At 43.0% G+C, this 12,574-nt stretch overlaps 2 protein-coding genes across 3 annotated transcripts in view; one reads left to right on the plus strand and one right to left on the minus strand.

The window, feature by feature from the left end:
* The window catches only part of psen2 (presenilin 2), a 39,924-nt gene extending 31,703 nt beyond the window's left edge, over positions 1 to 8,221 (plus strand). The window contains exons 1-11 of one of the 2 annotated variants that reach the window (XM_035402641.1): positions 142 to 295; positions 716 to 883; positions 1,329 to 1,540; positions 2,095 to 2,236; positions 3,171 to 3,238; positions 3,643 to 3,863; positions 4,523 to 4,621; positions 5,182 to 5,253; positions 5,522 to 5,641; positions 6,114 to 6,229; positions 7,418 to 8,221. In XM_035402641.1, coding sequence (XP_035258532.1) covers positions 752 to 883; positions 1,329 to 1,540; positions 2,095 to 2,236; positions 3,171 to 3,238; positions 3,643 to 3,863; positions 4,523 to 4,621; positions 5,182 to 5,253; positions 5,522 to 5,641; positions 6,114 to 6,229; positions 7,418 to 7,573 — 1,338 coding nt within the window. In that variant the 5' untranslated portion in view covers positions 142 to 295; positions 716 to 751 and the 3' untranslated portion in view covers positions 7,574 to 8,221. Of the gene's footprint in view, positions 1 to 141; positions 296 to 715; positions 884 to 1,328; positions 1,541 to 2,094; positions 2,237 to 3,170; positions 3,239 to 3,642; positions 3,864 to 4,522; positions 4,622 to 5,181; positions 5,254 to 5,521; positions 5,642 to 6,113; positions 6,230 to 7,417 lie in introns of those variants that run through there. The other variant, XM_035402642.1, reaches the window with a different exon arrangement.
* A 1,562-nt stretch (positions 8,222 to 9,783) lies between these two features.
* Positions 9,784 to 12,173, minus strand: dpy30 (dpy-30 histone methyltransferase complex regulatory subunit). Its single transcript, XM_035402645.1, has 5 exons — positions 12,112 to 12,173; positions 11,094 to 11,134; positions 10,958 to 11,005; positions 10,658 to 10,800; positions 9,784 to 10,460 (listed from the first exon to the last, which is right to left on the minus strand). Exons 1-5 carry the CDS (start codon positions 12,119 to 12,121, stop codon positions 10,388 to 10,390), a joined length of 315 nt encoding a protein of 104 aa, XP_035258536.1. The 5' UTR covers positions 12,122 to 12,173; the 3' UTR covers positions 9,784 to 10,387.
* Between the last annotated feature and the right edge of the window lie 401 nt (positions 12,174 to 12,574).

Genomic DNA, 12,574 nt, shown 5'->3' on the forward strand with positions numbered 1-12,574 from the left:
GGGAGAGAAAGAAAAATGAAAATGTATTAATATATGACGTTAAACCACAGTAGGAACATGCCACTTTCAACTTTAATCCCTCGAGGAAGTATGGAAAACTGTCCGGTCAGCTGACGTTGCTATTGTCCGTGTCACGTGGTGGCCATGATCAGCTGATGCTTTTGTGGGGACCGCAACCACAACTGGAATTACTGGAGGAAGTATTTTACCTAGCGACTGACGCGGAAGAACACGACAGAAATACCCACGATATCTCTACATTGCCCCGATTTATGCAAAACTACAAATAACACAGGTAGCGGTAATCGTTTTCTTATAAATATGGAGTATTGTACAGCGCCTGGATGTGTTTTCATTTGTGACATGACAAAAATCGTAAGCAAGATGTGAGCCTGTGTTAGCCTGCTACCAGCTTCAACGTCATATCGTCTTGACGCCTGTTTATAGGTAGTTAGTGGCATCTGTTAGTTTTTTGGGGCTTGAACGACAGAACGAAAATAGTTGGTTTCCAAATTAAACTTTTGACTGTGTTGACTTGTACGTTGAATGCATCGTTAGCTAGCTAGGCTGAGCCCCTCCAGGCAAATTTGTGATGCGGAGCCTCTTTCATTACTTTATATATTGAATGTTCGAGCCTTTCGTGATTCTTTAAGATGTGTATTTCAGCGTTTTTTTTTTTTTTTTGTTTTTGTTTTTTTTTGTTTTTTACTTAAAGGTGTCTATTGCGTCGTCGTCTTCGTGAACACTATTAATGAATACCTCAGACAGTGAAGAAGACTCCTACAATGAGAGGTCAGCTTTGGTGCCAGCTGAAAGTCCGACCTTGCCACCTTACAGTGAGGGTAGCGCACCTCTGGGGCAGGTGGATACAGAGACCATAAGGGTAGGTGCAGCTTGGTTTGTGTGTACGCTCTAGGGCATGGCTATTCAACGTTGATCATTGAGGGAAAAAATATATACATTCAGATGCATGCATCAAAAAACTGACTGTCAGCATTCCTTTTGACTAGTGATCGAATAATTATGATAGCTCTGCATATTTAAGAGGAAGAATTTACATGAACACATGCACGCTACGTCTTACTTAGCATTAATTTATAAACAGCACATGGAAATATATTTGCCCCCCTCCCCCCACTACCTTTTTAAAAATAATGTGACCCCTGGGAAGAACTATGGTCTTGGGCGCCTGTGTGTGTATGTGTGTGTGAGTACTGTGTATGCGTGCATGCGTGTTGTGTAGTGTGTGCATGCAGGTGTGCGGTGCATGCGTGTGTGTCTGAGTGTGCGCGTGTGTCTCTTTCACATCCTTCCCTGTTGCCGTGCAGCGGCGCCCAGCGGCAGAGCTGGGCTCTGATAGGCCGATCCGGGGCCCCGTGGAGCGAGAGCCCACCGTGGAGAGCGAGGATGAGGAGCTCACGCTCAAGTACGGGGCCAAGCACGTCATCATGCTCTTCGTCCCCGTCACTCTCTGCATGGTGGTTGTCGTGGCGACCATCAAGTCCGTCAGCTTCTACACGGAGAAGAACGGGCAGCAGCTGTAGGTGGCTTTAAAAAAAAAAAAAAAAAGTTGTTGCTTTTTTTTTTATCCAGCGACTACCACATTCACAAACACAATGAGCCTCCCAGGTCTCCGTGCCACTATCAATATCATATTTTGGGGCGACACAGTGGTGCAGTGGATAGCACTGTCACCCCACAGCAAGAAGGGCTTGGGGGTTGAATCTCGGCCAGGGCCTTTGTGCCATAATAAGTACATGCAGGTTAGGCTACGGGGGGGTGGGGGCGCATTAACAGGGTGTTGCTGCAAAAGAGCATGTGTACTCAGTCAACCTACCCAGTATAAAGTTTAATCGACAAGTAAATATTCTTTACAAAAGAGCTCCACAAATGTTTCGTTGCACATGTTTCTCTTCACCCCCTGAGGTTACGTTGTAATAATTTGATCGCAGTGCTGAAGCAGTTGGCAACCTTTGCGTCGTGGAGGCTCAGTTTGAGCACCTGTGAGCAGCTTTTTTTGCCGCAGTCGCACGTTGGAGAGGCCGGGGATGGAAGGAGAAATAACAGCTGTGCCATCTGTCGTTTCGGCTGCAGGATTTACACTCCTTTCACGGAGGACACCCCGTCGGTGGGCCAGCGGCTGCTGAACTCCGTCCTTAACACCATCATCATGATCAGCGTCATCGTTGTCATGACCATCTTCCTCGTTATTCTCTACAAGTACCGCTGCTATAAGGTGAGCGCTCCCTCCCTGCCTCTGACGAAAACGAATCGAGCACCATCCCGGATTTTATGCCTCTGGGTGTCTGTTGCACACGTTGACTAATGATGACAGAGAGGGGAACCTACAAAAACGAAAGAAAAAAAACACAAGTGTAGTCTGATGGAGTGTAGTCTGTGATTTCACTGGTTGATTATTACATAAAAATATTGGTTTTTTTTTTGGTTTTGGTTGAGTTATTTTATTTGTAATTGAGCCTCTGCTTTGAAACTGGCTTTCATTATAACGGTGCATCAAAGCGAGTCCTGCAAGCCAATAAGGGGAGAGCCAATCAGCAGTCCTTGAAGGCAGGGAAGTGGTGAAAGACATGTTGTGCATGGGAGTGTAGCAGAATGAGCGGGCAGCTGTTCAGGCTTGATTCTTTGTGCTCCCGCAGTAAATGAAGGCGTCTGTCCTTAGAGCAGGCGTGGGCAGTTCCATTCATGGAGGCCACCCTCTGTATGCGGAATTTCTGTGTATAATGAACAAAAAAAGAATTACCAACCCATGCGCTCAAAGAAGTTTTTAACAAACTAGGCTATATAGCAAATGAATGGTGCGTTGGCTTCTCATAGATAATCATAGAAAGGAAAGACAGGAGCCCGCACTCTTAATGAATAGATATAGATTATGAATGTCTACGCAACAAATTCATCTTCATTTTTATTCCTATTTGGACAAGGAGACACTGAGGACGGCTTAGGCCGAAACATGTCTGTCTCTTTGTCCAAATAGGAATAAAAATGAAAATGATTTTGTTGCGTAGACATTCATAATCTATATATATTAATTAAGAGTGCGGGCTCCCGTCTTTCCTTTCGGTGTATAATGAACAGCCTGCGTATTTATTGAAATTGCCGCGACCAGCGATAGCCTTGTCACTCAAACGATGCTTTTCTCTCTGGTGCAGTTCATACACGGCTGGCTGATCCTCTCCTCCCTGATGTTTCTCTTCTGGTTCAGCTTCATGTACCTGGGGTCAGTTATTCCATCGTCTGTCCTCGTTATGACGTGACGTTGCTTTGCCCTTGAACGCACGCGACGCAGAGTCTAGATCAAATTCAGATTTGAAAATGGTGGATTCCTGAATTCAGACGTGGGTAACGTGCGCCATTTGAGGAAGCGAAAGGTGTGATGCCGCCCCTGTGAACCTAAGGGAAATTTCGTAAAGGAAATGCCCAAAACTGTGGTTTGAAATTTTAGCCTAGCTGAACATTCTAATGCTGATGTAACAACCACTGCTGGTAGCTGGAAGCAATGGGGTTCTAGGACAGTGACTTAGAATTTTGAAAAACAACATTTCAAAAAATCTGCTCTTCAAAGGGTTAAATTCCACTGAAGTATTTTGCCCCCCCCCCCCCCCCCCCCCCATGACTCCACAGGGAGGTTTTTAAGACCTACAACGTGGCGATGGACTATCCCACGCTGGTGATGATCATCTGGAACTTTGGGGCGGTGGGGATGGTCTGTATTCACTGGAAGGGACCTCTTCAGCTTCAGCAGGCCTACCTCATCATCATCAGCGCCCTTATGGCCCTCATCTTCATCAAGTACCTCCCCGAATGGTCGGCCTGGGTCATTTTAGGAGCCATATCGGTCTATGGTGAGAGCCCCCTCTTTCTCAGCTTTTCGCCTCCCCCACGTTTTTCCCCAGGCAATGAAGCAGGGCTGGGGTGTCAGTTCCATTTCAGTTCAGTCACTTGAGGAAATTAAGTTAAATAACATTAATTAGTGAAAAAATGGGCATAATGTTCAATAGGGTCAATAGGACATAGTGTTCATTAATTCAACAAGTTGAATTTCATTTCCTGAACTGAAAAAATTAAATAGAATCGACAGTCCTGCTGCTAAGCAGACTTAGGCAAAACGTGTCCATCAGTTTGTGTGAATAAGTCTGCTCAGCTTCCATAGACGATTTCTGGTTTGATCAGCTCATGGTGTCTCTCAGCTTGCTTGGCCAAGGTCGTGACCCTGCCTTGCTTCAGAGTTCCATTTACTTAGGTCTGTTTGCTTCAGAGTTCCATTTGCCTCAGAGTTCACAGTTACATTTGCTTCAGAGTTTCAAGTTCTGTTTGCTTCAGTGTTCTATTTGCTTCAGAGTTCAGAGTTACATTTGTTTCAAAGTCCAGAGTTTTTTTTTTTGCTTCCGCATTAAATTTGTTTCAGAGTTGCATTTGCTTCAGACTGCTGTTTGCTTCAGGGCTACATTTGCTTCAGTGCTCCAGAGTTCCGCCTGTGAAGCTGACCTTTGCCCTCTTGCAGATTTAATCGCAGTGCTGTGCCCCAAAGGGCCGCTGAGGATGCTGGTGGAGACGGCGCAGGAGCGCAACGAGCCCATCTTCCCCGCGCTCATATACTCCTGTAAGTCTGCACGGTAACCGAGGCGGAGCCTCGGTCTGCCGAGATCCAATCACACGCCGCCACGGTGTTTCTTCCAATTTGAAAACGAGGGATAAAAAAAATCTTGCTGGACGCAACAGGAGCGTACATGTTAATCGGACAAAGCTGGAAGGGTTGTGTAAGAAGATAGCTTGTGTAAACAGAAGGCCATAGCGGGGCTGGCTTTGAATGCGGTTAAGGCCAGATCCACACAATAACTCTAGTATGTGAACGGCGCCAGGTTGGGTTAGACTGGGAGACCTTGAGGACTGTTAAAAGTACACACAGTTGAAAGAGAAATGCTAACTTCCTGCTTTGTCAGAGCTTAATTATAATAAACATGACAGGAACTTGACCACAGTGGTAAGTGTATTTGTAACTGAAGTGGTTTAGGGGAAGGAGGAATTGAAACGTGTGTGTGTGCGTGCGTGTGTGCTCGTGCTTGTGTGTGTGTGTGTGTTTGTGTGTGTGTGTGTGCGCGCCCTGGAGTATACAGTATCCTATTGAGTACACATCACCAGCATTGACCTCCTTTTCTCTAGCTGCTATGATCTGGATGGTTGGAATGGCCAAACCTCCTAGTACAGCTGCTGAGCCCACTGATCAGGATACAGGTGTGTACACATGAATTTTTACGTGATTTAAAATGGGAAAAAAAACACTCACCTCTTTCACAGATTCATACTTGAATATTACATTAATTTACAGCTTGACGGTTTTACTTCTTAATTATTCAGTACTGACTTAATATAATAATATCCACAGATGTATCCACAAAACATGTAAAAACCCTCTTTGTCAGACCACGCCTCAGTGTTTCTGTTTTACTGTTACTAAGTTGTACTGAAGAAAAGAATACAAAGTTTTGTGTGTAACCTTCAGACGAGGAGGAACGGCTGAGTGACCGCAGTGACACCGAGAGAAGCCAGGGGGAGCCAGAGTGCCAGGTGATCACCGGGACGGAGCAGGTGTACGGCCCTGGGGACGACCTGGAGGAGGACAGTGAGTGGCCGTCACAGTCTAGACTGCACCTGGCAGACACGCACACTCTACCCCCCTGCAAACAGGCTGCAGCTGGACGTCCCGTTCAGCACCAGCCAACCGGTCCTGAAAGAGCTGTGCGGTCACTTTTTGTTCTTATATTTAAAGGGCTCTTTAAGCCACAGGACAAAGATGCATATAACTTCCCCAAAATTTATACACATGAAAATAATGCATTTTATTAGTGTCATTGTATTTGTTTTCTTTGGTTCTTAATGTAAAGATATTTTTAAATTTTTAATCAATAAGACTACTTGAGCTTTGAGAGATCGCTGCTATATTTCCAGCCAAGAACAGATCTCTCTGTAGTAATTATGAAGTGTTCTAATGGAATTTCCACACGGAGCTATATTCCGATATTCCGTTTCATTACGAGCCTATGGTGGTTTTGGAAGGGAGGGGCGGTAAATTACGTCTGCCTTTCCCCTTGCAGGGGGGGTGAAACTGGGCCTGGGGGACTTCATCTTCTACAGCGTGCTCGTGGGGAAGGCGGCAGCGACCGGCGGCGACTGGAACACGACGCTGGCCTGCTTCGTGGCCATCCTCATCGTGAGTGAATGAGTGAATGGGAATCAGACGCGACGCGTCACCAGGCAGCTACGTTTCCATAGCGCTGCACAAGCACATGCTCCTCATCCAGGCACGGGGAAGTACATCCGTTCAGCATGACGTCTGTTGACATCGCTCAGCAAGCAGGACGTGCTAAATGCCCTGCGTTTGCGTTGCACTGGGCGGTGGTGCAATCGCTGAGGGGACGTTCCTCTCCCAGAAAGGGAAGAACATCAGTGTTAGTCTCAGGAATACAGAAGAGCTGTTTCCCTGAAAAGACCCAGTGAGGCTATCTGAACAAACCAACAATCAGTATGAACTGAATTAAATTGTTAGATGTTCAAATAGGATGTAATCTGCAGCCTGACAGTTTTGGAAAATTACAAGCAATTTTTTACTCTTTGCAACACGTTTTGCATTCTGAGGCACTTCTAAAAACGGTTCTCTAGGCATGCCAGCGTGACAAAATGGCTGATTTGTTTGGCCCAGTATGTCAGCAGTTTTTGTGAAGGCTACTGCTGATCGCAGACTAAATAAAAAAAGCTTTTCATAACTTTGCGAGAGACATTGCAGAAGTCAGTGCTTCATGATCGTATCCACAGCAACATCAGCAACAGCGGAGGATGTCTGACATCATGTTTGTCACGAGTACATTGGTGTTTTTATTCTTATTTTTTTAACATACAGCCTACATATATAGTTTTACAATTTTACAGTTGTACATATGTATATGTACAACTGTACATATACATATGTACAGTTGTAAAATTGTTGCTATGCAGTCGTTTGGTTACTAATTATATATACTGGTTATTTATAATTAGTATCAGTTGCCATTATTTCTTGAAGCAGTAAATTGAAGATAAGTGCACTGTGTCACGATTTGAACCACAGAACAGCTGGTCCTTAAAATTAAAACAGCGCTTTTTCGCATCTGCTTAATATGTTTACTGCAGCTCTGTTTCCAGCGCGTGTGCGGCGCTGGTTCTCCCCACACTGACTCGAGTACCTTTAACGCAAGAGCATCTGTCGCTGGCGGCTCTGGAGGGTTTAAATGGTTACAGATGAGACTGGATTCTCTGGCACAGTGAAAGCAGTTCAGCTCCCACTCCCTCCGCACTAAGGAATGTCTGTTGTAGGAATGTGTATGTGGAGCTAGCGTTGAGAGGGAAACGTTTCTTTTGACAGGGGCTGTGTCTCACTCTTCTACTCCTGGCCATCTTCAAGAAGGCCCTGCCCGCCCTGCCCATCTCCATCACCTTCGGGCTCATCTTCTACTTCTCCACCGACAACCTGGTGCGCCCGTTCATGGACAGCCTGGCCGCTCACCAGTTCTACATCTGACACCCGACGGGGGGGGGGGGACTCCTTTCGGACGCAGCGCGACCCGAGTCCTGGGTTTGGCCAGATATCCTTCCGCTACGTGCCACTACTTTTTTTCGGAGAAAGAAACGGGACTTACGGTGTGTTATTACTTGTAGCTTTTGAGTTGACGTAGTTTTTTTGTTTGTTTTTTTTTTTAAAGAAAAATAATCATGCATGTAATGTAAGTGGGATCCCCGTGCACACACACACACACACACACACACACACATACATGCAGGCACAAAGAAAGATTTTTTTGCCGTAGTTTGTTACAGAATCAGTATGTGTGGATCATGATTCCAAGGAACATACAGGATGCTGAAGTTCATTGACTGAAATGCCCACCTTTAAAAAAACACATACTTTTAACGCCCCTTCAGTCATTTTCAAGCGATTATGGAGGACTCACTAGTCAAAGGACGGGTGTTGTGGTCGCCGACCAGTCAACGTATACACGTTTTCAGATGAAACACTGTGGGTAAAATATTGTATGAGAAACTACGCACAAGCTTGAAATTTGATGGGTCATGCTAATCTTAATAATGCTGCCTAATTTCTTCAAATGTGTTCTCTTCCAGGGATGAAGAAGCATAAACTTACATGAATGTACAGTATATGCCAAAATTATTTTGGACTTTTTTTAACATGCATTTCAGTTTTTGTGTGTGTTTATTAGTTGACCCAGACAGACGTTATGTCCGATGAAAGGTATTTTAGAAGCCTAGAAGCTTGTTGCTATTTGGACAGATGTTTCTGTTGTCCACACCACATTGAAATGGCTGGTTTAGGGTATTTGGAGGGTTCATGGTATAAAGCAAGAAAACACACCTCAAGTAATTCCAGCACAGCTTGTACAGAGACACTGTGTTTCCAGAGACTGTACATATTAACAGATTATAGCCTTTATTCACGATTAACTTGAGTTTCAGGTTTTATGTAACGCCTTTACCTTTCTGCAGTGCAGCAGTTTCAGGTCATGTGCCATAGGAAATAGCAAACAAAGCAAGTTCCAACAAAATAACAATCAGGTACTATGCAGTACACACACGTACAGCCTCCGGAGGCATTGCATCACTGTGCAAGCTGGTTCAGAGTACAGTGCAAGGCCAGTAGGTCATGAGAAGCTTCTCTAATTACCTAAAATATCCTTCACACGCCAAAACTGTCTGCCCCAAATAAACACACACACACAAATCTTAAATGACATCAGAAAAAAAAACCATGAAGTTAAATATCTCTTTGTAGGTGTAAAACGCACAAAAAAAGCTGCCAACCGCAACGAGATCAGTGCCTACCAGACCTGGGTCAAATACGCATTTGTTTTGGATTACAAATACTTTTCTGTGCTCTATTGATCTTGCCTGGTGTAACTGAGCCTGCCAATATGACCAGAAGTCAGGGTTTGCACTTTTTGGGAGCATTTCATTGGTTCCAATACACCAGACAAGATCAGTAAAGCGTAGAAAGAATTTGAATCCAAAACAAATACGTATTTGACCCAGGTCTGGTGCCTACAGTTGCAACCCCTTAGTGCAGAAAATCACAAGACCTAGGGACCGCTTGGGTGAGGCGGATATTCGGGGTGACCGTACACTGTTGGGAGGTCCAGAGAGTTTATCTTTCCCTTTCCCAGTAAGGAAGTAAGATGTGTTTTGATTCAGGAAGAGATTTGTGTTTTTTTGATGCCTAAAGTTCTTTACAAAGAAGGCTTGTACATAATTCAAGATCCCTCTGCCACTGATAATGTGGTGGGCAGAAGCAGTTATGACCGTAGTGTGAAAATGATTTTGCTGGCACTGGAAATACTGACCTGCTGAATAAATGATCAGATTGCACACTCTGAACGTATATTTATAATGAAAAATATATTTTCTAGAACTGAATAAAGGTGCAATATTTAAATTTATTTTATATCTGAAGATATACTTAAGTGAACCCTGTCCTCTGTGGGTTTGTCATGTGCCGTTTTAAATGTCATGTGCTATAATAAAACCCTTAGCAAATGAGCACAGGGACCATTTGTGCTTATTTTTAAGTGCAAGGGGAAGCTTTTAAAAAAAATCTCCATATACCATCTTTATCATTTCTATTGGCATTCATTTAAAAAACTGGACAATTACATCACTCAGTAGATGCTCTTACCCAGAGTACATAAACATTTTTACACACAATCCACCCCTTTACACAACTTGTATAAAATATTTTATTTAAGTAATGAAGGTTAAGTTTCTTGCTCAAGAGTACAACAGCAGCACCTTGCCTGGGTATTGGACCCAAAACCACAAGTATACTTCCCTAGCCATCACACTACACTAACCACCCTACATTCCTAAACTGAGAATAATACATTAAATATCAACAACCTGTCAAAAGTGTGAACACATCTGGTAAACACCATGAACACACTATCCAGAGTTTCACTACATTTGTTCCTTCATTCACTAACAGAAATGAGTTGAACAAATCTCAGATTTTACATATTGTATTTGCTCTTGATGACATGAGATCTACATCATATGCGCGTGTATTAAACTCAACATGCATTTTTGTAACTGCAATATAAATAATAGTTTTACTGGAATATTCAGACAGGGTTGCCATTGTTTATTAGTTTCCAACATAATCCACTACAACAAACAAAAGGTGTTCTGCAACAACTATTTTATTTTGGATGCTTAAAAACTAAGTTAATGAGCAATAAGTTGAGAGAAAATGCAGTGTGTCTTCACTTAAAAAAGAAGGAAGTGTACGTGTGTATGGCCACAGATGGGTGTCTCTGTCGCCTCCAGGAAGTTAATTCCGATCTTCAAATTGCGACTTGTTCTTCAGGAGATACGCAGCTAAAAACTCGATGGGATTTGGAGGCCTGAAAGAAAAGAGCGTTGAAAGTTGAGTTTGGAAAGAAATGCATGGTTTAGTCTTTGGCACTTGAATTTACAGGCTATGTCAAAACAAGTTCAGTCAGCACAGGGTACGTCAAGTCATTTGTATTTTTTTTTTTTTTTTTTACATTAAACTCACTTCTATTTATACATAAAGTAATAAGATTAATTCACAACGTACCTTTCCTTAGCCAGTACCGAGAGCCCCTGAAGAAGTATGGGGACTACTGTCTGATCCAAATACGCTCGCGTGGGAAGAGACTGTAGATCCACTTTCTGTTTAGAAACCTTTTCTGCATTGGACTTCTCATTCTCTGCTATTCTCTAGAAGATTCAGAATTATTATTATTATTATTATTATTATTATTATTAAATTATTCTTTTTTATGGGGGGGGGGGGGGGGGGGGGTGCAGAAACATAAAAATCACATTTCCAATACATAGAGTAGTGCCATAAAATAAAGAACAAAATATTCTGTACCTGAACATTTTCCGTGAGACCATATTCTGCATGTGGATTTTCAGCAATCTAAAATTGAAATTGAGAGCCAACTTATAACAGAGACGCCGGCAAAATGCGTGCATGACGGTGGTTATATTTCCATTAACCAACTTACAGGTGTGGGCCCTTCCATGCTTTGGTCCGCGTCAGCGTGATCTAAGGGAAGGTGTGCAAAATAAACAAAGTAAAATTATACCTATTAAATGTAGCCACTGTATGATTACACTGAACAGGCAAAAGCAACACATGCTAAATAGTATGCATAAATATTGTGTATACATATAGCTTGCTACACCGATATGAAGCAGAGTACTGATGAGAGAAAGTAGAGCAAAAGGTAAAAAAAGAAAAAAAAAATCCAACTAGATAAAAGATTACTAACGTTTACCCCTTCAAGAAACTAGTTGGCACCCTCTGAGGGACAGCGGCTGATCAAGTAGCCAGATTATCCTAACGATTAGCACTTGGCAACCAAATACAAGTCATCACTTAGCTCTGAGTATTTAGCCACCAAGCATTAGCTTGCCAACATGCTGCACATTTTAACCAACTAACGTTAATAATGTTAGTTAGCAAGATAGTTAATATCAGCTAATTGGGTGTATTAAATCATGCATTGGTACACTGTGTGTAGATTCAGCGTTCACCCATATGAACAAATGGTGTGGTTTTAGCAAAGACAGGCATACACATAGCAACCAGTTAGCCAAGTTCGCTAGCCAATAGTGGCTAGTGCTAGCTAGCCTGGTGGATAGCCGATCCGTTAGCTATCGTCACAAGACAAGTGGTGTTTACGTTGCAGTTGAAAGCAAGCAAATAGAAAGCGGTTGCCGCTACAATGTTAATACCTTATCTCGCTGAAAGCGAGCTACAAGTTAGCTACGTCCATATTCCATGTTTAAGATGTAGGCTACCGCTCATATTAGCTAGCTACGCTAAACAACTTCCATCACGTTTGTTCTGATTGTTACAACGCATGGCCTGTCTTCGCAGTGACTACGCTCTTCTTGAATTAGTTTTCTGCGACATAAGATTCGGAAAATTGCATCTTGGTTCAGGATGAGCACTTTATGACAACTGTAACTCTTTAACAAGACAATAGCATGTTTCTGATCTTGCAACAATTAACTTACCGTCCGCCATGTTTGTTGTGTGTAGCTACGCGATGTGGGGCTCAACCAGCTGCCCAATCACAGCAAAGATATAGGAAAGCCAGGTCCTGATTGGCTAATCGTGCTATCCGGAACCGCAAAACCCGGAACACTAATTTCTTCCAACTTTTCTGAAGGGCCGTTAGTCGCTGGGGGATATTGAGTTTTTTCTTTGCACTTAATAATTTTGCTTCAATGGTGTCACATTGGACGTGTGTAATCATATCAGAGTGCGTTTCCCAAAAGAGGGGCATCAAGGAAAGCCGTCCTTTAACCCTCATCCTACCAACATATTTAACATACATGGACTACCGACTGGGGACCCCAAGAATAAATTACTGTAAGAAACAACCATCATAGCAAAATGTTAACTTATTTCTTCTCAAACCATCATTAGTTATGTAATTAGTGACATCTGAAAAAAAACATATTATTATTATTTTAG

The sequence above is a fragment of the Anguilla anguilla genome, chromosome 2, assembly GCF_013347855.1.
Source record: "Anguilla anguilla isolate fAngAng1 chromosome 2, fAngAng1.pri, whole genome shotgun sequence".
In the NCBI taxonomy this organism is placed as follows: Eukaryota; Metazoa; Chordata; class Actinopteri; order Anguilliformes; family Anguillidae; genus Anguilla; species Anguilla anguilla.